The sequence below is a fragment of the Rhinoraja longicauda genome, unplaced genomic scaffold, assembly GCF_053455715.1.
Source record: "Rhinoraja longicauda isolate Sanriku21f unplaced genomic scaffold, sRhiLon1.1 Scf000423, whole genome shotgun sequence".
In the NCBI taxonomy this organism is placed as follows: Eukaryota; Metazoa; Chordata; class Chondrichthyes; order Rajiformes; family Arhynchobatidae; genus Rhinoraja; species Rhinoraja longicauda.
This window is the reverse complement of record NW_027601640.1, coordinates 1-24,885: the sequence shown is the minus strand read 5'-3', so window position 1 is coordinate 24,885 and position 24,885 is coordinate 1. Positions and strand designations below refer to the sequence as shown.

The 24,885-nt window shown below is 43.4% G+C and overlaps 1 protein-coding gene across 9 annotated transcripts; it reads left to right on the top strand.

Annotated features, from left to right (window-relative positions):
• The first annotated feature begins 4,492 nt into the window (after window positions 1-4,492).
• LOC144590950 (heterogeneous nuclear ribonucleoprotein D-like) lies at window positions 4,493-24,857 on the top strand. 9 transcript variants are annotated; one of them, XR_013546640.1, is made up of 10 exons: window positions 4,494-4,849; window positions 5,815-5,983; window positions 7,328-7,489; window positions 9,055-9,186; window positions 20,030-20,132; window positions 21,310-21,477; window positions 21,974-22,089; window positions 22,345-22,445; window positions 22,770-22,874; window positions 23,374-24,857. XR_013546640.1 is itself a non-coding variant. In XM_078395315.1 (9 exons), exons 1-8 carry the CDS (start codon window positions 4,764-4,766, stop codon window positions 22,429-22,431), a joined length of 1,011 nt encoding a protein of 336 aa, XP_078251441.1. In that variant the 5' UTR covers window positions 4,493-4,763; the 3' UTR covers window positions 22,432-22,445; window positions 23,374-24,857. The 9 variants fall into 9 exon arrangements, 8 of the variants coding, with proteins under 8 accessions (XP_078251441.1, XP_078251440.1, XP_078251438.1 ...); XM_078395315.1 differs by lacking the exon at window positions 22,770-22,874 and having other exon boundaries at window positions 4,493-4,849; window positions 21,974-22,077; XM_078395314.1 differs by lacking the exon at window positions 23,374-24,857 and having other exon boundaries at window positions 4,493-4,849; window positions 21,974-22,077; window positions 22,770-23,366.
• The last annotated feature ends 28 nt before the right edge of the window (window positions 24,858-24,885 follow it).

Below are 24,885 nucleotides of genomic sequence, written 5' to 3'. Positions count from 1 at the left end.
GTCTGTGACAGAGGTCATATGGATCGATGAGGGCAGTTGCTACATAATTATACTGCTTTGGCTGTATTATGTTTTGCTGAGAAAAGGCTGCAGGACATGCCCAATTCTCCAGGCTGTACAGATGGAGAGACAAAAGCTGAACCAAAACAGCAGATGGATGACTTACAGTGAAAAAGGTATTGAGTCTGTGTCTGCAATGCTGATTGGATTAAACTTGTCAACAAAGAGATTATGGCATACAAAATGAAAACTCACGTTTGCATGATACAATATATTATATTTATGTTTATTATTGTCCACTGTACCGAGCGAGGTACATGAAAAGCTTTGTTTTGCACGCTACCCAAACAGAACAGATATACCATGCATGATACAACCAGTTCAAACTCAAGTACAACTCCAGTACTATTTGTGATTACATTAGACAAAAAACAGATTTCACAGAATACTTTTGTCATCGTCAGCATTCAGTGAAAAGCACAAGAACAAATTATAAACACAATACAATTATTCAAGAAAGGATAGAGAAAATAGGACAAAGGTTTGACACTGTACCTAAGTGCAGGTGACAATAATAGACCAATACCAGGGAAGTTGTAGACATGTAGGTCAGATATGCTGCAACCCATACAAAAATAGTGAGAAACAAAGTACTTGTAAAAGTAGTTTACAATTAAGTCAAGGGTTGTGAATCCTATCAATTCTCTTCCTCAGGGGACCTTGCTTGGCTAGTCTCAGTAAAGGCTTGTACAGATAGATTTTTGGAATATAGACACAAAATGCTGGAGTAACTCAGCGGGACAGGCAGCATCTCTGGAGAGAAGGAATGGGTGACATTTCAGGCCGAGACCCTTCTTCAGACTAGTCAGGGGAAAGGGAAACAAGGGATATAGACAGTGATGTAGAGAGATATAGAACACTTGAATGAAAGATATGCAAAAAACTAACGATGATAAAGGAAACACACCATTGTTAGCTGTTTGCCAGGTGAGAACGGGAACCTGGTGCGAGGGGTGGGGGAGGGACGGAGAGGGAGTGCAGGGGGTGATTGAAGTTAGAGAAATTAATATTAATACCACTGGGTTATAATCTGCCCAAGCAAAATATGAGATGCTGTTCCTCCAATTTGTGATTAACTTAACTCTGACAATGGAGGCCTAGGACAGAAAGGTCAGTGTGAGAACGGGAATTAAAGTGTTTGGCAACCAGGTGATCAGGTAGGTCCAGGCGGACTGAGCAAAGGTGTTCAGCGAAACAATCGCCCAGTCTGTTTGGTCTCGCAGACTAGTCTGAAGAAGGGCCTCGACCCGACAGGTCACCCATTCCTTCTCTCCAGAGTTGCTGTCTGTCCCACTGAGTTGCACCAGCATTTTGTGTCTATCTTCGGTTTAAACCAGCTTTTGCATTTCATTCCTATAGATTTTTGGAATCCCAGAGGTAAGAGATGTGGGGAAAAAGATTAGGTAGTGTGAAATGGTTCAGTAGGCTTGAGGCATTATATTCCTAGGGCATAACCCGTGCAGAACTCATTGGTCTCATTAACTTTATCACTAACTTCCGACCTGTAGTCAAATTCACTTGAACTATCTCTGACACCTCTCTCCCCTTTCTTGATCTCTCTGTTGATCAGACAGAATATTCACTGACATCTACTACAAGCCTACTGACTCCCAGAGATATCGGGACTTAACTTCTTTCCATCTTCCACCCTGACTCTTGCAAAGACACTGTCCCCCTATTCTCAATTCCTCTATCTCCACCGCATCTGCTGCAGAAATGAGGCTTTCCATTCTAGGACACCCAAGATGTCCTTGTTCTTTAGTAAACCTGGATTTCCCCCTGCTGTCAAAGATGGCTCCCTCATCCCGTCTCCTGTGTTCTGTAGTTCAGCTCTAGCTTCCCCCCCGCCCCCAGACAGAACAAGGATAGAGTTCTCCTGGTGGGGCAAGCGAGAGCCGAACTACGGAACACCGGAGACAATTTCAAGAAAGGGGAGAGGTGTCAGATAGTTCAAGTGAATCACACCGTACACCCCACCAGCCTTCGTAATCAACACACCATCTTCCGACATTTCCATCACCCCCAACGTGATCCCCCCAGTCACATCTTTCCATCACCATCCCTTTCCACTTGATGCAATGACCTTTCCCTCCACACCTCCTTGGTTCACCCATTCCTTCCCACCCAAACCATCTCCTCCCCAACCCAAAACGTTACCTATCCATGCTCTCCAGAGAAGCAGCTTGACTTGCTGAATTACTCCAGCACTTTGGTAAACTAGTACCAGCAGTTCCATGTATCCTCTTCTGTCTTATTCTTAAATGGTTATTCTGCATTGCACATCCTCTCCCTCTGGTCTACTTCCATTTCTTCTGAACAACCTGAAAGTCTCGTTGACCTTAGTTAGCTAGTTAAGAGCAAATGGACCTGCAAAAAAAATCTCTGGACCTGTCCCTGACTGCGGGCAGCTGACATTCAGGGCAGGCAATTTTATGCCCACCCAAGAAAGATGAAATACATTTGCCATCGCGATGTCTTCCTCTTTCCCCCTTTCCCTCACTTTACCCAACCTCCTCCCTCTTTCCCCACCCCTCTTTCCCCTTCCCTGGCTTCTTCTCCTCACCCTTCCCCCCACCCTTTACCGCATCATACCTCTTTCCCATGTCCTCCCCCTCCCTGCACCAAACGTCATTCCCATTAGCCTCAATCTGTACACCGTGGATAGCTTGATTGTAATTATGTACAGTCTATCCACTGTCTAGATAGCACAAAACAAAACAAATTTACAATGTACTTTGGTACACGTGACAATAAACTAAATTTAACTCTCCCCTCCCCCTATTTCCACCTCAGCCCTTCCCCCCATTTACTCTCCCCTATTTTCCCCTTCCTCCCGTAAATCCACATTTCCCCCTATTTCCCCTCCTCTCCCTAGTCCCTTCCCCTCTATTTCCCCATTCACCCTATTCCCCCTCCTCCACATTCCCCCGATTATCCCCTCCCGTCCTATTTCCTCTCATCTTTAGACTTCAGTAAGGCTTTTGATAAGAATCCCCACAAGCGGCTCCTGTACAAGCTCAACCATGTAGGAATAGACGGCAACCTCGTAAAATGGATTGAGATCTTTTTGACAAAGAGACACCAGCGAGTTCTCTTGGAGGGAGACGTCTATTGAAACTCCTGTGACATCAGGTGTGCCACAGGGGACTGTCATGGGTTCATTGCTCCTCCTGCTGGATATCAATGACATTCCAAATGCAGTTTCGTCCCGAGTTCGACTCTTTGCAGATGATGCCATAATTTATAGAGAGATAAAAACATCAGAAGACAGCTTGTCCTTACAGAAGGATCTGGATGCTCTCTGTGAGTGGGAAAAACCTGGCAGATGTCATTCAATTCAACCAAATGCCATACTATGCATGTCTCACACAAGACTAAACCACTTTTATTGGAATACAACATGGGTCGACCATCTTGCTGGCGACCATCACCCATATCTAGGAGTCGAATTAAGCAAAGATTTAAGTGGGCAACGCATATTAGTCAAGTGTCTAACAAAGCAAATAGAACTCTCGGCCTTCTTTAAATTAATTTTCACGCATGTAGTACATCTGTCAAAGAGAAAAAGTCCTTGGTCAGGCCGAAATTGGAGTATTGTGGAGCCATATGGGATCCTTTCAACAACAAGATCACCCTGGCAAAGTACAACGCCGAGCATCCCGCTTTGTATGTAATGACAAGCGCAAATCAAACATGAATAATATGCTGACCTTTCTCGGATGGGATACCCTAGAGCTCCACAGAATCAGGCTAAGACATTGCAATTTACAAGGAGATTCACAAAATCACGCCATCAAATCTTCTGTCATCCCAGAACACCAACTGCCATGAAACATGGTCCCTACATCAACTCGCTAAATTTCAATAAACTTTGCTGCCAATATTGCCTTTACCCAAGGACGATAAGGGAATGGAATATGTTACCACCTAACACACGTGCTGCTCCCGATGTTGTCATTTAAAAAGGGGATTGAGCAACTAGATCTCCTCAACTTGGTCAAAAAGGCCCACTTCAAAATTTAATCACAAATCTATTCACTCCAACCTGCGCGAGATAACCACTTATGAGGTGCTTGCGCAGTCATCAGGCAGAACCAGAATCCTATTTTCCCATCCACCATACATTTTCCCATTCACCCTACCTCCACCTCCCCTTTTCATCCACCCTTCTTCTGCTACCCACCCTATTCCCCCTCTACCATTTCCTCTCCTCCACATTGCCCCTATGATCTCCCCATTCCTGCCGCACATTTCCCGCCCTCCCCGCCACAGCGTCAGCGTTCCACGGCGGGCGCCTCCATTGTCCACGGTGTCCCCGCGTCCCGCGCATGCGCGCTGGCGGCCGGCGGGAGCCCGGGCGCCGCGACACAAAGAGCCGCTCGGGGATTGGGCGGCGGCGGGTCACGTGACGCCTATATAAGGCGTGCGAGCGGCTCCCGGGCTTCTCCCTGCCCGCGCCGCCATTTTGTTGCCGTGAGACGAGCATCAGCGACGGCGGCGGCGCCGGTCTACTGGCACCTTCCTTCCTACCTTCCCTCCCCCCCCCCCCCACGCAGCCACAGCTGTAGGTCAGTCGGCGGCATCGACACCGACACCCAGCCCGCTATCGCGCCTCCAGCAGGGACGGAGCCCGTCACACCTGCCGCTCGCTGCCCGCCACCGTGGAGCCGCCGTACGCCTACAACCCGCCGCCCGTCAGTCTCATGGAGCAGCCCATGGCGGCCGCGGGCTCCGAGGAGTTTCCCGAGGGAGCCAAGATCAACGCCAGCAAAAACGAGGAGGACGAAGGGTGAGTGCGGCCCAGGCTCGGCTCGGGTGCCTGTGTGTGCGGAGGGGAGTAACCGGGTGGGGGTCGCGGTGGCCCGGGGAGGGGAGGGGAGGGGAGGGGAGGGGCGGTGGTGGCTGCAGTGCCAGTGGGACCGGGCTCGGGGAGGAGGTGCAGCCAGGGGCGACACTGGAACAAAACCAGGGTGGAGGTGGGTGGGGGGAACGCAGCCCGGGGCTCCTCTGGACATGGTGATCGTCCCCGGTTGTGTTTAACTTTGCGGCCAAGTCTGGTCTCTTGGCTCAGTCCGTGTTCATGTTATTCAGTCTCTTTAGTTGGTGGGGTGGGTGTCGGCCAGGCCGGGCCGGGCTCTGGGGGGACGGAGTGCAGGCTTCTTCCCTTCTGCCTGGTTTTGTATCCCTACGTGCCTTGGCGCCTTCCTTGTGGTGTGTGACCTAGTTTTGGTACCTCCTCTCTTTCTTCTGTCTGTTTTTAGTTTGGCCTTTTGTTTTGCACCCGTGGCCCGGTGAAATCAAATCATTGCTGAACGAAATTGTTCTTGCTGCATTCTTCTCTTGGTGTGTTCGGATTTTTTATTGGCATTCTCTTTTTTTTCGCACCGTCCTCAAAAGAACATTGTGTAGATTGTTACACTGGCACTAAAGCTGCTGTTGGTTGGTTATAAATAAAACATGTCACTTAAAATTGAAATTGGGTCTTGAAATTTTAGGAAACATCTACCTGGCTTTCGATAACCTATAAATACACCGTAAAGAGCACTGAGGATTTTTTTTAAAGCAATGCTTTCTTCCCCCCCCCCCCCTTCCCCTCCCAAGCATGGAATCCAACTAACTAATCCACAAGCATGATGACCTGTTTAGATAACGTGGAAAAACAATGTTTAATTTGCACTGTGCATTGTTTAGTTTTGCACAGCTCAAAATTTACAGCAGGAGGTCAAGATCATGATATACATTTTATGTTCACAGAAAAATGTTCATTGGGGGCCTTAGCTGGGATACAAGCAAGAAGGATTTGACAGATTACTTGTCCAGGTTCGGTGAAGTAGTGGACTGTACCATAAAAATGGATGCGGTGACGGGACGGTCAAGAGGATTTGGTTTTGTACTATTCAGAGAACCTGCAAGTGTGGACAGGGTAAATCATATCCAACCTTCTAATACTGATACAGATCATATTGAAACAGATGTGTTTGTGCGCCCACAGATTAAAAAAACAGGACATTTTTAGAATTGTGTTATAAATGGATATCAAGTCTTTGAAAATTTGAATATCCAGTTGTGACACAAACCAAGGGATTTTTATTTTTCCTCCTTTTGGGTACAATGTTTAGTGAAATTGTTATGTTTCTTTTCATAAATATTTAGAATGTCTTAATTGGGACACATTTCTGGTATGTCACTTCATTCGTGCTATTCTGTAAGTAACAGTTGTATTGACCTATTTAGTAGTGGGTTAGGGGGGTATTGGTTAAGTGTCACACAGAACATAGAACAGTACGACACAGTAAGACCAGTGTCTGTCGAACACGGTGCCAACTTAAAATAGTTTCCTTGCCTGTACAAGATCCATATCCCTCCATTTCCTTTGTCAAATTTGCATCAATTCCATTTCTTGGATGCTTTGCATAATTTTTAAGGAAAGGACACCATGGAATATTCCAAATGCAACTTTGAATAAATTAAATCAAATCTGTGATTTGTATATAAACATTGGCTTACAGATAGCTGACTGAAGTGTTAGACTGCAGTAAATCCATGTTATGTAAATGATCTATAGTTGTGAAAATTTTGTTCAAAACTCAATCCATTTTTGAAGATATTTGTTGTCAGCAGGGAATGATACCAAGAAGCGTGCAGTTTGTGTTCTTGTGGCACTGACCTCTGCTTTTCACCCCAGGTCATGAATCTAATTGGCAGGAAGCTAGGTGAGTAAAGAGCGGATGTGATCATTTTAAGTACACAAAATGTGCTTTTTGTTATTGATCCCCGCTGGGAAAAATATATTGGATTGAGGTAAGAGTTTCCATGCACCTGAATTTGACCTCTGCTGCAGAAGTTCAAATATCTTCTTGGCTTTTTATACCAGAAATTTATTTAAATTTTGGAAACTGTTCCGTTCCCATTTAAAATGATTGGGGTAAATTTTTAATTCGTGAATTTACCTAAAGATACAATTTGGTCATACTAAAACCAAATTTCATTGGCCTTTTTCATTGTAGAGCCAGATAAGTAACACAGCTAATGTTTCTGTGTGTGTTGCGATTGACTGATAGCATTGTATTCAAAAGCTGAGATTTGAGTAGAATGGAAAAACGTCAGAAGATAAGAGTTCATTTTCCTCTGCCTATTCACAATTTTGTAATCACAATGTTAGCCCAAGTATTTAAATTATGTTTAGACAGTTTTTATTTCAATACTGAATAAGTTTAGGTTGCTGCTAAAAATCATTTGTACAGAAACTGCCCTTCATCTCTTCTAGGTGTTGGAACTGAAGGAACACAAACTCGATGGGAGGCTTATTGACCCCAAAAGAGCAAAGGCAATAAAAGGCAAGGAGCCAGCTAAGAAAGTTTTTGTTGGCGGCCTAAGTCCTGATGTACCTGAAGAAATGGTTAAAGACTATTTTGGAGCGTATGGAGAGGTAAATTTTAACTTTGAGAGGTGTTGCTTTTGAGATTAATGGGAATATTGTTTCTCTAATCTTTCTGTACATAAAGGCTGTGTTATATCTAGTATATTAAAGTGTAGTAGGGGAATGTTGACCTTGTCTCTTTCCTTTCACACCAATTGTTAGACTGCATACAGTACAGAAGACAAATTGAATAAGTATTCCACTTGGGACTATGACATTGTTGTGCATTCCAAATTAATGGAAGAGCATGGGGAGTGGAACACTTGAGCCTGTTCCACCATTCAATAAAATGTCAGTTCTGAGACTGCCCCTAGTTCTAGATACCTTCACCGGGGAAAATCAGCCTGTTAGCATCTGTCAATCCACCCCAGTATCAATGTTTTAATAGGAGGTGCTTTGTCTTCTAAGTTCTAGGTATAGGTTCAACTGCTCTTATAATCAGCAACTTCTTCCCAGAAGTTAAACAAATCGACTTTTTCTGCATTATCTCCAGAGAACTTAAATGTGAAGATCAAAACTGTGTGCAATTCTCCAATAAAGCTCTAGAGTTGCATCAAACCACTATTTTTATATTCTATCCTTTACAATAAAGGCAACCTCAATCAATCTTTTTAATTACTTACTGTGCTAGAGTGGTTACATTGTTTCATGCACCAGGCCCCTAAGATCCCTCTGTTCCAGAACATTTAGTCATTTTGCACTGTTTAAATATTTGTTTTTGTCTTCAAATATTTGTCTTCAAAGTGGATAACCTCATTTTCCTACATTAAACTCCATCTGGTAACTTATCCAAAATTTAACCATTGCATCCATTTGTAGACCACATGTCCTCATAACTTGCTTGTCTTGCATTCCAAATTAATGCAAGAACGTAACTCGCAAAGCTCAGCCCTCCCAATCTTACTTTAATTGTGGCAAATTCAGTTCCTATACACTCTTCATTCAAATCATTAATGGTTGCGACTGCTGCTTTGCTTCTTGTGGCACTCCACTGGTTAGTCGTGTAGGAAAATAACTGCAGATGCTGGTACAAATAGAAGGTATCACAAAAAGCTGGAGTAACTCTCAGGTAGCATCTCTGGTTAGTGATTGCCAATCTGAAAATTAACCTTGTTCATGCCTTTATATCAGCCCCCTGCCATCCTGCACACTTTGCGGTGTCTTTTTAAAAAGCCTGACTGATATCTAAATACACAACCACCCCTTTATCCTCTGTTTATTGCCCTCAAAAACCTAGCGATTTAATCAAATCCTCATTCAAATATTGATTGTGCTTTATTTTCTTCTGATTTGCTATTAGGCCAGCCTACAAGTTTATATGTTGTCATTTTAACGTGAAATGAAAATGCAGATTTGTGATCAGTTTATGTGTAAGAGCTTTTTGAGCTCAATTAAGATTCATATTATTTGTAAGCATTAAGTGATTACTTTGATGTAATGGTGCTTAATTTAAAAGTTGATTCTAATTTTGTGAAGAGTGCAAATGCCAATTTGTAGAAGCAGATTACAGCTTCCTTAAGACTGAACACATCATGCAAAAATACCTCAATTATTCTAAATTGGTTTTCATCTAGATTGAAGGCATTGAATTGCCCATTGACAACAAGACGAACGAACGGAGAGGATTCTGCTTTATCACATTCAAGGAAGAAGAACCAGTGAAAAGGCTTTTGGAGAATAAATATCACAATATAGGCTCAAGCAAGGTAAGTCCAGTCAAAATTCTTTACGATGTAGAGCTGATCATTTTGGGAATAGAGCTCCTTTACAACAGCTGTAACAATATTTAAAATTTAAAAAAATACTACCAAAGGCAGAATACCCCAGATATTGGTAGTGCTCAGGAATATTGGTAGTCAGGAATATCTAATGGTGGGAGAAAGTTCATGTTTCTGATAAATGTAAGGTGTTGCATTTTCGGAACTCCAGTCAAGACAGGACTTTCACAGTAAATGGCAGGGCTCAGGGGAGTGTTGCAGAGCTGAGAGATTTAGGAGTACAGGCACATAGTTCTTTGAACGTGGTGTCACAGGCAGAAATGGTGGTCACGAAGGCTTTCTTCAGTCATGGTTTTGAGTAGAGAAGTTGGGATGTTATGTTACAGCTGTACAAGGCACTGGTGGGGCCATGGTTGGAAGTATTGTGTTCAGTTTTGGTCACCCTGCTATAAGAAAGATGTTATGCTGGGAAGAGTGCAAAGAAAGGAATTTAGACGGAGACAGGAAGACTAGTGGGAGAACTGGGAAGGGGAGAGAGAGGGGAAGCAGGGACAACCTGAAGTTAGAGAAGTCAATGAAGTCAATGTTCATACCGCTGGGGTGTAAAGTGCCCAAGTGAAATGAGGTGCTGTTCCTCCAATTTACGCTGGGCCTCACTCACTCTGACAATGGAGGAGGCCCAGGACAGAAAGATCATCTACCAATACTCTCCTCCACCTAGCAGAGCTGGTCCTTAACCCCAACAACTCCTTTGACTCCTCCCACTTCCTCCAAATCCAAGGCGTATGGGCCTTAGCTATGCCTGCCTCTTTGTAGGGTACGTCGAACGATCCCTGTTCCAGATGTACCCTGGGCTGATCCCGGAACTCTACCTCCGCTACATTGATGACTGCATTGGTGCTACCTCCTGTACCCATGCAGAACTCACTGACTTCATCAATTTCACCACTAATTTCCATCCTGCTCTTAAATATACTTGGACCATCTCTGACATCTCCCACCATTTCTGGATCTCTCCATCTCAGGAGACAGACTAGTGACCAACATCTACTACAAACCCACTGACTCCCACAGCTATCTTGACTACACTTCTTCCCACCCTGTTTCCTGTAAAAACTCTATTCCCTACTCCCAATTCCTCTGTCTACGCTGCATCTGTGCCCAGGATGAGGTGTTCCATACTAGGGCATCGAAGATGTCCTCATTCTTTAGGAAACTGGTTCCCCTCTTCCATTATAGATGAGGCTCTCACTAGGGTCTCTTCAATATCCCGCAGCTCCTCTCTTGCTCCCCCTTCCCCCATTCATAACAAGGAGAGAGTCCCCCTTGTCCTCACCTTCCACCCCAAGAGCCGTCGCATACAACAAACTTCAGGTAGTCCCTGCTTTTCCTCTCTATGCCCTCCCCATCCCAGTTCTCCCACTAGTCTTCCTGTCTCCATCTACATCCTATCTTTGTCCCGCCCCCTCCCTTGACATCAGTCTGAAGAAGGGTCTCGACCCGAAAGGTCACCCATTCCTTCTCCCGAGATGCTGCCTGACCCTCTGAGTTACTCCAGCATTTTGTTTCTACCGTTGATTTATACCAGCATCTGCAGGGTTTTTTTTCCGACACGAGCGCAGAGAAGATTCCTTCGGAGCATATAGGATGTGAGATGATGTGTCTATAAGATCATGACGGGAGTAGATGCAGTCTTTTACCCTGAGTAGGGCAATCAAGAACCACAGTTCAAAGTTTAGGGTGAGAAAGGAAAGATTTAATAGGAATCCCTGGAGCTCCAGAATTTCTTGAACCAGTTTCCTGGTAATTGCTTAGTGTTTTGTACCTGGATCTTTGCTGTATCTTAAGCCATTGGCAGGTTGATTTGGTGCATTCTGTGTCTTGTCCCTGTGTCTTTCCATTTCTAGATGTTAGTAACACTTGCCAATGAATTAAGTCAACCATTTTGCATCTTCCCTGATAGATTAAGATATGTTTAAGGTAAATTGCAAGCTGCCTGGGTGCTTGTAATTTACATTTGAAATTGTTCAATGAATAACTTGTCATACCTGGACATACCCAAGTAAATCACTCGAAGCCTATTAACACCTTGGTGATTGATGTTTTTTGGTGTTTTTTTCTTTCTTGCCTTAGTCTTCTATAAATGTATGGACTGATTCACTCAAGCTAACTTCTGTGGTGTTCATTTTAATATGGCGTATATGATGGTGCCCATTGACTGCCTTTGTAATCTAAACGTGCACAAATATTTCTGCATTTTCCAAAATTTGATCTGACCATTATCCCAATTACTCCAGCATAGTGGCACAATATGCTGGACTAACAGATCCAGTGGCCCGGGTTCAATCTTGACACCCATTGCTGCTGCATGAAGTGTATGCATTCTCCATGTGACTGTATAAGTTTTCTCTGTACGTTGGTTTCCTCCTACATCCCATGGACATGAGGGTTGGTAGGCTAATCTAACCAGTGCAAATTGCTTCTTTGGTAGAATTGGGGGAAGGGGTAAAAGGAGTGTTAATGGTTGTGGAGGGAGAACAAAAAAGGAATTGGTGTAGGTGCTTGATGACTGGCACAGACTAGGCCAATGGACACATTTCCATGTATGATCGGACTTTGTGTCAACTTTGGCTTCCTTACTCATCGTTTTGGGAACACTGGCATGTGTACAAGTTCTAATTCCAGATGACACCTTCCTAAGCTTGTCAGTTCAGTCGTTTCACCGAAGATGCGTCTCTGCTAATAAATTTGAATATTTTAAGGATCCATCTTGGTGGATCTGTCTAAATAACTGGCAGATACTTGGGCTGTTCTCCATCTCTGGAAAGATACCTATCCTATGGCAGGTCTTTTTTTAAAATCTTATCTCCTGATTAGATGTGTCCTTGCATTATCATATATCATATCATATATATACAGCCGGAAACAGGCCTTTTCGGCCCTCCAAGTCCACGCCGCCCAGTGATCCCCGTACATTAACACTATCCTACACCCACTAGGGACAATTTTTACATTTACCCAGCCAATTAACCTACATACCTGTACGTCTTTGGAGTGTGGGAGGAAACCGAAGATCTCGGAGAAAACCCACGCAGGTCACGGGGAGAACGTACAAACTCCTTACAGTGCAGCACCCGTAGTCAGGATCGATCCTGAGTCTCCGGCGCTGCATTCGCTGTAAAGCAGCAACTCTACCGCTGCGCCACCGTGCCGCCCTAGTTCCCAGCATTTTCCCTGCAGCCCTTCTTGAATAAAGGGGCAATATCTGCCACCCTCCAGTGTTCCGGCACCTCTCCTGTATTTAAAGAAGCCTCCTAATTTTCAACCAGAAGCCTCCTAAATTTAAGAAGGGTTCTAGGTCATGGGCTGATTTGAATGACCAGTCTTCATTTGGGAGTTGAGGTTATCTTTAGCTCTTTGTGGCATCTCAACGAAGCCCAGTGATAGAATTGTAGGCATGTTGCGGGAGTCTTTCATTCTGGTTGAAGAGCAATAGAAATGAATCTCACTTTCCAGTGCCACCCTGTTGTCCTTTAGGTATGAGACATCTAATGTTCATCCCCTGAGAAATTACACCTTGAATTAGCTGAGTAGCTGCTGATGAATAAGAGTTGGCATCACTTAACCCAACATGGTTGGGGAGTTATTCATTTCAGGGTATTACATTATGCAAATCTTTGCTTAAAGGTCTGCAAGTTTTCATCAAGGTATCCATTTTCATATTTATAACTATTTTGGTCTGTCTTTGGGCCTAGTCATTTAAAAAAAAAGATATTCTTTGCAAACTGGTAGAAATATGAATTGGTTCAACTGGCCGTGTAATACACCATGGTGCAAATATCCATCCAGCTAGTTCCAAAAGCAGCTTTATTTCTTTGCAATGTTTGGGACCTCTTGAAGAAATTGGCTAATTTGAGTGGTTGCAATTCAAATTCATTCCTCAATTAGAAAAATAATGCTGATCCTTTAGGGCAATGTCTTGGAGTTGTTTCCAGAGAGCACTATATATACACCATGACTGCATTAGTCCAAGAAGGTTGCACACCACTGCCTACTTGAGGGCAACTAGAGCTTGACACTAAACGTTCCTTAAAGTGCAATTTATATGGGCCTTTAAGTTTAAAGCTTTTTAGTCACGGAGCTAAATTAACTAGATCATGAATCCCAATTTATTTTCATCAGTTGACTAGTTGATTCTTCAAACAGAACACTATAGTACAGAAACATGCCTAGAAACAGCACAATGACAATGCTGACCATGATACCAAATTAAGCTATCTTCATCACCTTGCACATGGTCCATATCCAGTCACGTGCTGCTCTGTTTAAAAAGAAATTGGCTCGGTAGAATACAAAGACCTTTGTGGGGCTCCTTCAAACCTCTCTCTATAACCTTGGGTTGATCCCATTTGGTTATCTGCATCTGGACCCATTAGAGATCGTACGTTTCTTTTTTTTTTTATAGCTCTACCCATATTGACTCTGTGAACGAAACCACCATTATTTTCTCCGTGCTGCTGACATTTTCCTTGGTTGGTAATGTAACTGCTCCAGTTCTTTTACCACCCTATCACAACTGAAAAATCAAAAGCCAGGCATGTTGCAGTCCTGTCCCTCTTGCAACCAAGTCTCAGAATAAAACCACAACCTCATAGTTCCCTACAATTATACAGGCTTTAAGTTCATTTACTTCTTGATACTCCCCTATCATTGCCTCTTAGTGCCAGAGACCTAGGTTCGATCCTGACCTTGTGTGTGGCCTGCGTGGAGTACACATGTTCTCCCTGTAATCATATGGGTTTCCTCGGGGTGCCCCATCTTCCTTGCACATCCCATAGATGTGTAGGTTTGTAGATGAATTGAGTTCTGTAATTTGCCCCTAGTGTGGAGGGTGTGGATGTGATCGATAGTCGTTGTGGAATTGGTGGGCTGAACTGCCTGTTTCCATGCTGTATGTTTGAATCAATCAAACTATGGCTCGCCTAGACTGACCCCGACTCTGCTGTTCAATGGGGCGACATTAAAGTTGTGCCCTCTGGTATTTGACATTTCTATCTTTTGGAGGGAAGGGGGAAGACTGACAATCTATGTCTCTTATAAACATGTATCAGGTCTTCCCTTTGCCTCCAGTCCCTCAGAGAACATAATCCATGTTTGTTCAATCTCTTCTTTAGCTAACACTCTAAATCAGACAGCATCCAGCTTGTCTAATCCTTTTATAATTTTATATGTTATAAGATCCTCTCTCATCCTTCTAAACTCCAGTGAATACAAGCCCAGTCTTTCCAATCTTTCCTCATATGACAGTCCTGCCATCCCAGGGATTAACCTCGTGAACCTCCGCTGCACTGCCCCAATTGCAAGGACATCCTTCCTCAAATTAGGAGACCAAAACTGCACGCAATACTCCATATGTGGTCTCAGAAGGACCTCTTTGCTCCTATACTCATCCTCTCGTTATGAAGGCCAACATGCCATTAGCTTTCTTCACTGCCTGCTGTACCTGCACGCTTACTTTCAGTGACTGGTGTACAAGGACACCCAGGTCTCGTTGCACTTCCCCATTACCTAATCTGACACCATTGAGATAATTGCCTCCTTGTTTTTGCCGCCAAAGTGGATAACCTCACATTTATCTACATTATACTGCATCTGCCCACTCACTCAACCTGTCCAAGTCAACCTGCAACCTCCTAACATCCTCTTCACGGTTCACACTGCCACACAGCTTTGTGTCATCTGCAAACTTGCTAGTGTTCTAATTCCATCATCCAAATCATTAATATATATTGTACATAGTTGCGGCCCCAGCACCGACCCTTGCGGCACTCCACTCGCCGCTCCCTGCCATTCTGGAAAGGACCCGTTTATTCCTACTCTTTGCTTCCAGTCTGCCAACCAATTCTCTATCCATGTCAATACCCTACCCCCAATACCATGTGCTCTAATTTTGCTCACCAAACTCCCTTGTGGGACCTTATCAAAGGCTTTCTGAAAGTCGAGATACACCATATCCACTGGCACTCCTTCCATCCACTTTACTTGTCACATCCTCAAAAAATTACAGAAGATTAGTCAAGCAGGATTTCCCCTTCATAAATCCATGCTGACTTGGACCGATCCTTTCACTGCTATCCAAATGCGCCGTTATTACCTCTTTAATAATTGACTCCAGCATCTTACTGATGTCAGGCTAACTGGTCTATAATTCCCCGTTTTCTCTCTCGCTCCTTTCTTGAAAAGTGGGATAACATTAGCTACTCTCCAATCCACAGGAACTGATCCTGAATCTATTGAACATTGGAAAATGATCACCAATGCGTCCATGATTTCTAGAACCATCTCCTTGAGTACTCTGGAATGCAGACCACCAGGCCCTGGGAATTTACCAGCTTTCAGTTCCTCTGTCTCCGTAGATCCTCTGTCCTCTCGTACAGGGACCTCCAAACTATGGCCCGCAGGCCACATCCGGCCCGCAGCAAGCTCTTAGGTGGTGGGGACTGAGATTTTATCCGGCCCGCAGCAAGCTCTTAGGTGGTGGGGACTGGAGGTAGAAGCTGCCGGCGGAGGTTCACTGGAGAGTGGATCGCCACCGACCCAGAGCCGGGACAAGGCGAGAGATCGCAGCGCCCCTTCTTCACCGCAGCCGCCAATCGCCCCGGGGGGAGCGGTGGGGGGGAGAGAGAGGGGGCGTGGAGGGAGGGTGTCAGAGGGTCTGATGAAGGAGCGCCGCGGGGGCTGTTCCCCCCTTCTCCCAGAGCCAGCAAGATCTGCGCCGCGGTTCCACTCTCTTCCCTGGCCCCGTCTCCCTCTAACGCAGCAAAATAAGGACAAACACAAGTGGAACTTCCCTCCTCACCGCCACTGCTCACCCCCGAGGATGCGGGGCTTCTGAGCAACAACGACAACGTTTGTTCTCATTTTGCTGCGTTAGAGGGAGACGTGGCCGGTGAAGAGAGTGGAGCAGCGGCGCAGATCTCGCTGGCTCTGGGAGGGGGGGAGAGAGAGAGGGAGGGAGGGATCAGCCCCCGCAAGTGGCGGTGCTCCTTCATCGGACCCTCTGGCACCCTCCCCGTGAGGTTATCCACTTCGGTGGTAAGAATAGGAAGGCAGAGTATTATCTGTATGGTGTCAAGTTAGGAAAAGGCGATGTACAACGAGATCTGCATGTCTAGGTGCATCAGTCACTGAAAGGAAGCATGCAGGTACAGCAGACAGTGAAAAAAGCCAATGGAATGTTGGCCTTCATTACAAGAGGAGTTGAGTATAGGAGCAAAGAGGTCCTTCTGCAGTTGTACAGGGCCCTAGTGAGACCGCACCTGGAGTACTGTGTGCAGTTTTGGTCTCCAAATTTGAGGAAGGATATTCTTGCTATTGAGGGCGTGCAGCATAGGTTTACTAGGTTAATTCCCGGAATGGCGGGGTTGTCGTATGTTGAAAGACTGGAGCGACTAGGCTTGTATACACTGGAATTTAGAAGGATGAGAGGAGATCTTATCGCAACATATAAGATTATTAAGGGGTTGGACAAGGGGCAGGAAACGTGTTCCCAATGTTGGAGTCCAGAACAAGGGGCCACAGTGTAAGAATAAGGGGTAGGCCATTTAGAACTGAGATGAGGAAAAAAATTTCAGTCAGAGAGTTGTGAATCTGTGGAATTCTCTGCCTCAGAAGGCAGTGGAGGCCAATTCTCTGAATGCATTCAAGGGAGAGCTAGATAAAGCTCTTAAGGATAGCAGAGTCAGAGGATATGGGGAGAAGGCAGGAACGGGGTACTGATTGAGAATGATCAGCCATGATCACATTGAATGGTGGTGCTGGCTCGAAACGCCGAATGGCCTCCTCCTGCTCCTATTGTTTATTGTCCTCCTGCTCTCACCTGCTGCTGCCTACCGGCAGCACTGTGGTGCAGCGGTAGAGTTGCTGCCTTACAGCGCATGCAGCGCCGGAGACTCAGGTTCGATCCTGACTACGGGCGCCGTCTGTACGGAGTTTGTACGTTCTCCCCGTGACCTGCGTGGGTTTTCTCTGAGATCTTCGGTTTCCTCCCACATGCCAAAGACGTACAGGTATGTAGGTTAATTGGCTGGGCAAATGTAAAAATTGTCCCTAGTGTGTGTAAGATAGTGTTAATGTGCGGGGATCGCTGGGCGGCGCGGACCCGGTGAACCAAAGGGCCTGTTTCCGCGCTGTATATCTAAATCTAAAAAAAAATCCCTCTACCCCGACACTCTACCCCTCTCTCCCCCAGTGGTGATCACTATTTTTTTCTGTTTTATAAATGATTGTATATATATTTCAATATTTCAAGCTCTTTTTAAAAAATTGAATAATTTATTTGTTGCCATATAAACCTACTGTAAACTAACCTAATCTAACATAACCTAGTTTAACCTTTCCTAATCTAATCTAACGTAACCTAGTCTAAACTTTTTTGAGTTCATTAAATTTATAAAACTCACACTTTATTTTTTCCTACGGCCTGCAAAAATGTGCCAAATATATAACGTGGCCCTCATGCTGAAAAGTTTGGAGGCCCCTGCTCTAGTACATCTGGTAGATTGGTTGTGTCTTCCTTAGTGAAGACAGATCCGAAGTACCTGTTCAACTCTTCTGCCATTTCCTTGTTACCCATAATAATTTCATCCGTTTCTGCCTTCAAGGGACCCACATTTGTCTTTAGCAATCTTTTTCTCTTAACATACGTAAAGAAACGTTTACTGTCCTTTATATTCTTGGCCAGCTTTCCCTCGTACTTAATCTTTTCAGCCCGTATTGCCCTTTTTGTTACCTTCTGTTGTCTTTGTAAAGTTTCCCAATCCTCTGGCTTCCCGCTACTCTTTGCTATGTTATACATTTTTCCTTTTAGTTTTATTCCATCCCTAACTTCCCTTGTCAGTCACGGTTGCCTCTTACTCCCCTTAGAATCTTTCTTCCTCTTTGGAATGAAATGATCCTGCATCCTCTGGATTATGCCCAGAAATTGTTGTCGTTGATGATCATCAATCATCTTCATTGTCTGCTCACAAAAACTTTTTAAAAACATGGCTAGTCCCACACAGTGATGCTGACTATCCCTACAGCTCATGCTTTTACCAAATGTAGTTAAATCCTAACCCGAGGGCTCCAATAGCTTTCCTACCACTGATATAAGGCTCACTTGTGTACGATTTACTTGCCATTAAAGGAAAGATATTGCCTACTCTCTGGGACCTTGTTTGTGGTTAGAGACAATGGAAGGATCTTTGACGGAATCCTGGAACCCTCTTACCTCTATAACCTGGGGATGATCCTAGGGAGCTTAACCACTTTAATTCACAAAATGCCGGAGTAACTCAGCAGGTCAGGCAGCATCTCGGGAGAGAAGGAATGGGTGACGTTTCGAGTCGAGACCCTTCTTCAGACTGATGTCGGGGGGGCGGGACAAAGGAAGGATATAGGTGGAGACAGGGAGATAGAGGGAGATCTGGGAAGGAGGAGGGGAAGGGAGGGACAGAGGAACTATCTAAAGTTGGAGAAGTCGATGTTCATACCACTGGGCTGCAAACTGCTCAGGCGAAATATGAGGTGCTGTTCCTCCAATTTCCGGTAGGCCTCACTATGGCACTGGAGGAGGCTCATGACAGAAAGGTCAGACTGGGAATGGGAGGGGGAGTTGAAATGCTCGGCCACCGGGAGATCAGTTTGGTTATTGCGGACCGAGCGCAGGTGTTCAGCGAAGCGATCGCCGAGCCTGCGCTTGGTTTTGCCGATGTAAATAAGTTGACATCTAGAGCAGCGGATGCAATAAATGAGGTGGAGGAGGTGCAGGTGAACCTTTGTCTCATCTGGAAAGACTGTTTGGGTCCTTGGATGGAGTTGAGGGGGGAGGTAAAGGGACAGGTGTGGCATCTCGTGCGGTTGCAGGGGAAAGTGCCCGGGGTTGGGGTGGTTTGGGTAGGAAGGGACGAGTGGACCAGGGAGTTACAGAGGGAACGGTCTCTGCGGAACGCAGAGAGGGGATGGGAAGATATGGCCAGTGGTGGGGTCCCGTTGTAGGTGACGGCAATGTTGGTGGATGATATGTTGGATCCGCTGGCTGGTGGAGTGGAAGGTGAGAACGAGGGGGATTCTGTCCTTGTTGCGAGTGGGGGGAGCAAGAGCGGAGCTGCGGGATGTAGAAGAGACCCTAGTGAGAGCCTCATCTATAATGGAGGAGGGGAAGCCCCGTTTCCTGAAGAAAGAGGACATCTCGGAAGCCCTAGTGTGAAACACCTCATCCCGGGCGCAGATGCGGCGTAGATGGAGGAATTGGGAGTAGGGTCTTTAATGTTTTTTTCGTAGTCCAACACTACAATCTCCTTGGTCTTATGCCACAGAACATTAGCATATCCCTCACTGATTTTGCTACCCTCCATGTCCTTCACCTTGGTGAATACTCATGCAATGTACATGTTTAGTACCTCACCCAGCTGTGGCTCCATGCATAAATTTCCTCCCCTCCCTCTTGTTAGTTCCCTCTTTACTGTATGTATGCAATGCCTTACCATTGTCACTTAATGACCACTTTTGACCCTCGTAACTCCCTGGAGTAAGGAGCTCTTTCCTGCTCTCATTGCAGACATTTGCCTCAGACATCTACTGAGGAGAATTGTTTGGGTGATTGGACGATGCAGAGACCCAGAACCATTGGACACAAATCTCCAATTGACAAATGGAACAAGTGTTAGAATCAAGCATTTATTTACAGTTCTATTTGAAAGTCGTCCAAAATATTTACAAGTAAATTGTAATGTTTCTGAATTTTGTGGTTGTATTTTAACCAGTTTTTTCATTTAAATGTTTTTAATAGTGTGAAATTAAAGTGGCACAGCCCAAGGAAGTCTACAGGCAGCAGCAGCAACGAGGAGGCAGAGGTGGAGGTGGGTTTGGTGGAAGAGGTCGTGATAGAGGGGGTAAGTTAATTTCCTGATGTGGGCTTTGACCGTGAAATGGTCACTTTACTGGAGCAGTAAAGAAATGCATGGCTAGGTAATTATCTGTTTACTTGGTTAACCTACCCCCACTTGTTCCATGGGAGATTGTCTGGTTTTGTTTTTTGGTTGGGAAAAGATTAAAACACTTGGTTTGTGGAAGAATAGGATGAGATTAAGTAAATGATTGTCATGACTTGATCTATATCCAATTAACAATATGATCTGTAGGAAAAATAACTGCAGATGCTGGTTTAAATTGAAGGTAGACACAAAATGCTGGAGTAACAATATGATCTGGTGGTTTGTGGAGTATTTAGCAATTTGTCAGCAACTTTGTGGTTGGTAGTAGTAGAATATGCTGAAGGATGTTGCCCAAATACCAGATCTTGTTTTCATTGTTGATAAGGAGCAGGGTAAATCATGTTTGCTTATTAGAATTGCCCTTTTACCATAGTGGAGGAAAGGTTTGAATCACGGATTGTAGGACGATACTAATGGTAATCGTCTCATCCAGCAATTAATCTAAGTGATGATCCTTTTGTGTAACCCAAGACTGTGTCTGGTCTTTCTCTTTTAACACTTCAATGTGTTTGAGTTAGTTGGTGGCAAGTGGATGAACTGTAGAATATAATTACGGCTTTTGTGGTGGTGCATGACATCCATTAGGTGACTTTTAGATATGTAAATTTTGAAAATTGTTGCTTTTGGCAAGATTTTTTTCATTTGAGCAAGCATTTACTACAATTCCATTGTCAAATTGCCAGATTTAATATTGCTGTAATCAAAATTGCTTCTTGCACAGATATCTCTGTTTGCGATCCTCTGTATTAGATTGTCAGTTGTGCAGTGCACATGAGGGCATTTCCCTATTTTGCATATATAGACATCCTGATATTGACTTAAGTAAAAACAATATGGTGTTGTGCATTGTATACACAACGTGGTAGCATTGGATTCCCCTGTGTGGGCTTTCAATTTCCTTTTGATAGTGGCAAATTCTTCTGGCATTTCTGGATTATGGCAGAGAATGCAGTGAATATTTTGGCTTTTTTTCCCCACTGAGTTTTAGATCTCTGGTTTCCTCTCGCAACTAATTTAGGTTACAATGTGCTTCAGAACAAACTCCAAAGTTGTTTGTATTGCTATCTTTTCTTAGGACAAAATCAGAACTGGAACCAGGGATACAACAGCTACTGGAATCAAGGTTATAGTAGTTACAACAATGGCTATAGCAATCCAGGTTACAATGGATATGGAGGTTATGATTACTCTGGGTATAACTACAACAACTACGGATATGCTCCAGAATATGATACCTACAATAGTAAGTTACAGCATTTGGCTAATTGGCTGGTAATACACTTTTGTGAAGTGGTAAGATTTTTGGTGAAATGTTAATAAATAAGAGGTTTCTTTGTATATATTTGCTCGCAGTATTGACAAAGAAAACAAAAATGTTAAATAGCAAATAAGGGTAATTAATTTTTTTAGCCCATCTGATGTCTGTTTTCCTTTGGTGCCGTTAGACACCATTTTAGCGTTACTGTTTATTTAACCAAGTGAAATCTTGTGTGTTATTTCTTATGACACCACATTGGTGTCCTTCAAGGTGCTTCATCTGTAGATAGTTTTCAATTGGCCAGTAAACTTTTGTGCCTAAATTTCTATAAAGGAATAAGGTAGTGGAATCAGCTTGTTTTATGTTTGGAGGGTTTTTATTACCCATGATAAGGGGAGTATTTAGCTAGCTTTTGTCCAGGTAACAGAGCGTTCCATCTTGGAGAGGAGGAAAAACTAACATTGCTCATATCTCCTCTTAGCAAATGTGCCTCCTGATGGTCAATCAAGGAACGGCATTGATGGTCGTGGAGAAGTCTGCGGCCTGGACTGCCTCACCCTCTCTGCTGAAGGAGGCTGTTTAGAGGCAAGTGGCCAGGTGGGTAAAATTATAGGGGTGAAAGAAGAGAATAGGATAAGCCGTAAATCACAATGAGCTTTTGCCCATTTTCTGCAACCAGCAGAGAATCAAAGTTTGGTACTGGAATTCTTATTTTTGTCCAGGTTTTACTAAGTTAGGTCAAAGATGTTGTTGGAAATTTGTTAATGGCCACTTTGGTGTGTTTGAAAAAATTGTGTAAATGTAGATATGCAAATTTCATGTTAAACTTGTGAAATCCAATCGCTTTGACAGGTCAGCAGAGCAGCTATGGAAAGGCATCTAGAGGTGCAGGCAGTCACCAGAATAACTACCAACCATACTAAAGAAAAATTGATATAGTTATTTCACTCCAGGTATGTAATATCTTATCGCAGCTAATGGAGGAAAAGACACTTAAATAATATGCCAGTGTACATTTTTAATAATGTAAAATGTCAGGCTTTATTATTTAAATTTTGCTTTGAGCATTGAACTTCAGGTAACCTTAGTTTTCACTTCAAGTGATTTGCAGCTTTTTGTAACAGGAGGTGTTAAAGGTCTGAGGGATTAACACTTTTTAACAAGTCTGTAAATTTAACAGGTAAAGTACTGCTAATGGGTACAAATAAAGGACCCAGCAAGACAAACGAAAAAGTTTCCTTCTAACTCTGACATTATACCTTGTTTGTACCCGCCAGCGGGAACTTCATTGCAGGACACGTGTCACCCTGACCACACGATTCTCTTGGGGCCGCGCATTGCGGACAGAACGTGAGGTGTGCTCGTGAAAATGCTGCCCTGTGGTATGGTCTCTTCCAACATCATGTATCAACGTTAAAGATAAACTGGAAAACTTCAGACTTTGTCTTCAATCATCTTTGTGTATATATAAATATATAACATTGGATAAACATTTCTTACAGGCATTTGTTTTTTTTAAATCGATAATGTCTTACTGCATAATTAATTCAGCATTCTTTATTTGGTAACATCTTGTATTTCAGTTATGGATCTTCAGTGTGGTAATTTTATTAAAAAAATTAAACAATGCTGTTTTTTGTTTTGTTTCTTCATAGCTCTGATACAAATGATAACCAAACAACATCAAGCAAGCTGTAGTATATTTTGGTTTGCCTGGGTTAAATGTGTCAGACTTGATAAAGTCAGGTCTGATGTTTCTAGATCTGCTGCAGTAAAATGCTTTCCTGTGCAGCACCTTGAAGTATTGGCCAGTGTGTGTTATAATATGTGAAACGTTTGTAAACTACTTTCTTGTTCTAAAGCATTTGTACTTTCTCCTAGGTGGAGAAACGGAGGTATAAACATCAGTATAGCAGAAGAGCATGTGAAGAGGAAATGTTAAACCTGAGAGCGTCTGTGTTTTCCTTTGGGACTTTTGTACCACATGATCTGAAGTCGACATCTTTTGTGTCCCAAATGTATATAGCATCTAAACATTTTTATGTTATAGTTACTTTGCTTTGTACGACTTGAAACGCATTCCTTAACCTCTGTGTACTGTGATAGTATATAATAAAGTTGCTACTAACTGGTGTGATGCAACACTTGTTTGTTGGCGTACCCTGTTGTATGTGCTGCATTGCATCTGTTGCTGAAATAAATGAGTATGAATGCTCAGATGTTAAGTGGTTTATTGGGTTGAGAAAAAAATGGCTTTTGGTTTGCTTCATAATTTGACAGTATGGAAGTGACCTTTGGTTATAGATACAGAAACTGGAGATTCTTTATCTGAAAATAGTTGTATTTTGGCCTTGTCTGAAGGAGAAAATATAATGTTTTATTTATCCTGTTTAAATTGGTATTATTACACAATCTAAAAATATTGTGCATTAAATCTGAAAATTACTCTTTAGGTTTAGCTGCTTTCCTCCAGTATTTTAATCCCCCCCCCCCATAAACTGAGTAATTTTGTGGGAAGATTTAAACCTTTTGCTATTATGCCCTGGCTGGTGTCAAGTTTGTTGAATAGGATCTTATCTACACAATTGCAGCCTTTTTTTTTGATGTGGAGTGGGGTGTTGACAAGTTTGCCTCTTTGACATACTCATCTTGCTTTTAATTTCATTAAACTGCCATGATCTACATTTGTTGACTTTAAAGCTTGAGGGAATTGTAATGATTATTAACTTATTTTTATGAATGGATTTTGCATTCTGTTAAACCAACTGTGGACAGGCTTAAATTGTAAATATTGAATAATTTGTTCTGATGAATTAGGTTTTCCATTAAGATATATTAGGAAATAGATTGAATTAGCTCAAGTTGATACGATGCCATGTAGTTGATGAATGGTCCCGATCTGAAATGTCACCTATCCATGTTCTCCAGAAATGCTGCCTGATCTGCTGAGTTACTCCAGCGGTGTCTTTTTTGATGTCATGTTGGCTTGGATTAGGTTAGTTTATTGGATTTCTAAAAAGAATGCATGTCATTTGGGTGACAGGTTTACTAAGTTTTATTCTCAACCTTGATAAAATGAAAGCAAATTGAAGAATCTCTTGCAAATTTGCACGGAAAAATACCTGCGGCATAAATGCATTGATATCGGTGTTTTCTACAAGTCACAGCTGTTTAATCAGCGTTTGAAAGCTTCAGGTTTGCAAGCTGAAAATTTGATTCTGTGGAAGGATGAGCCTAAGAAAGAATGTTTATTTTAAATGTGAAATAATCCTGTGGCCTGAGCTGTAACTTTTTCCAGGAAGGATGCAATGTGTTGGCATAGACTTCTCATTAAAGGCAAGCAGTAAAGTGACGATTAAAACAAACTCCTGCTTTACAAATCTGTCAGCAGTT

Coding starts and splice junctions, on each gene's coding strand:
- LOC144590950 (XM_078395312.1), top strand. CDS start 4,764: ATGGAGCAGCCCATGGCGGCCGCGGGCTCCGAGGAGTTTCCCGAGGGA. Junction 9,187..20,029: donor ACAATATAGGCTCAAGCAAG/GTAAGTCCAGTC, acceptor TGTTTTTAATAG/TGTGAAATTAAAGTGGCACA. Junction 22,090..22,344: donor GTTTAGAGGCAAGTGGCCAG/GTGGGTAAAATT, acceptor TCGCTTTGACAG/GTCAGCAGAGCAGCTATGGA.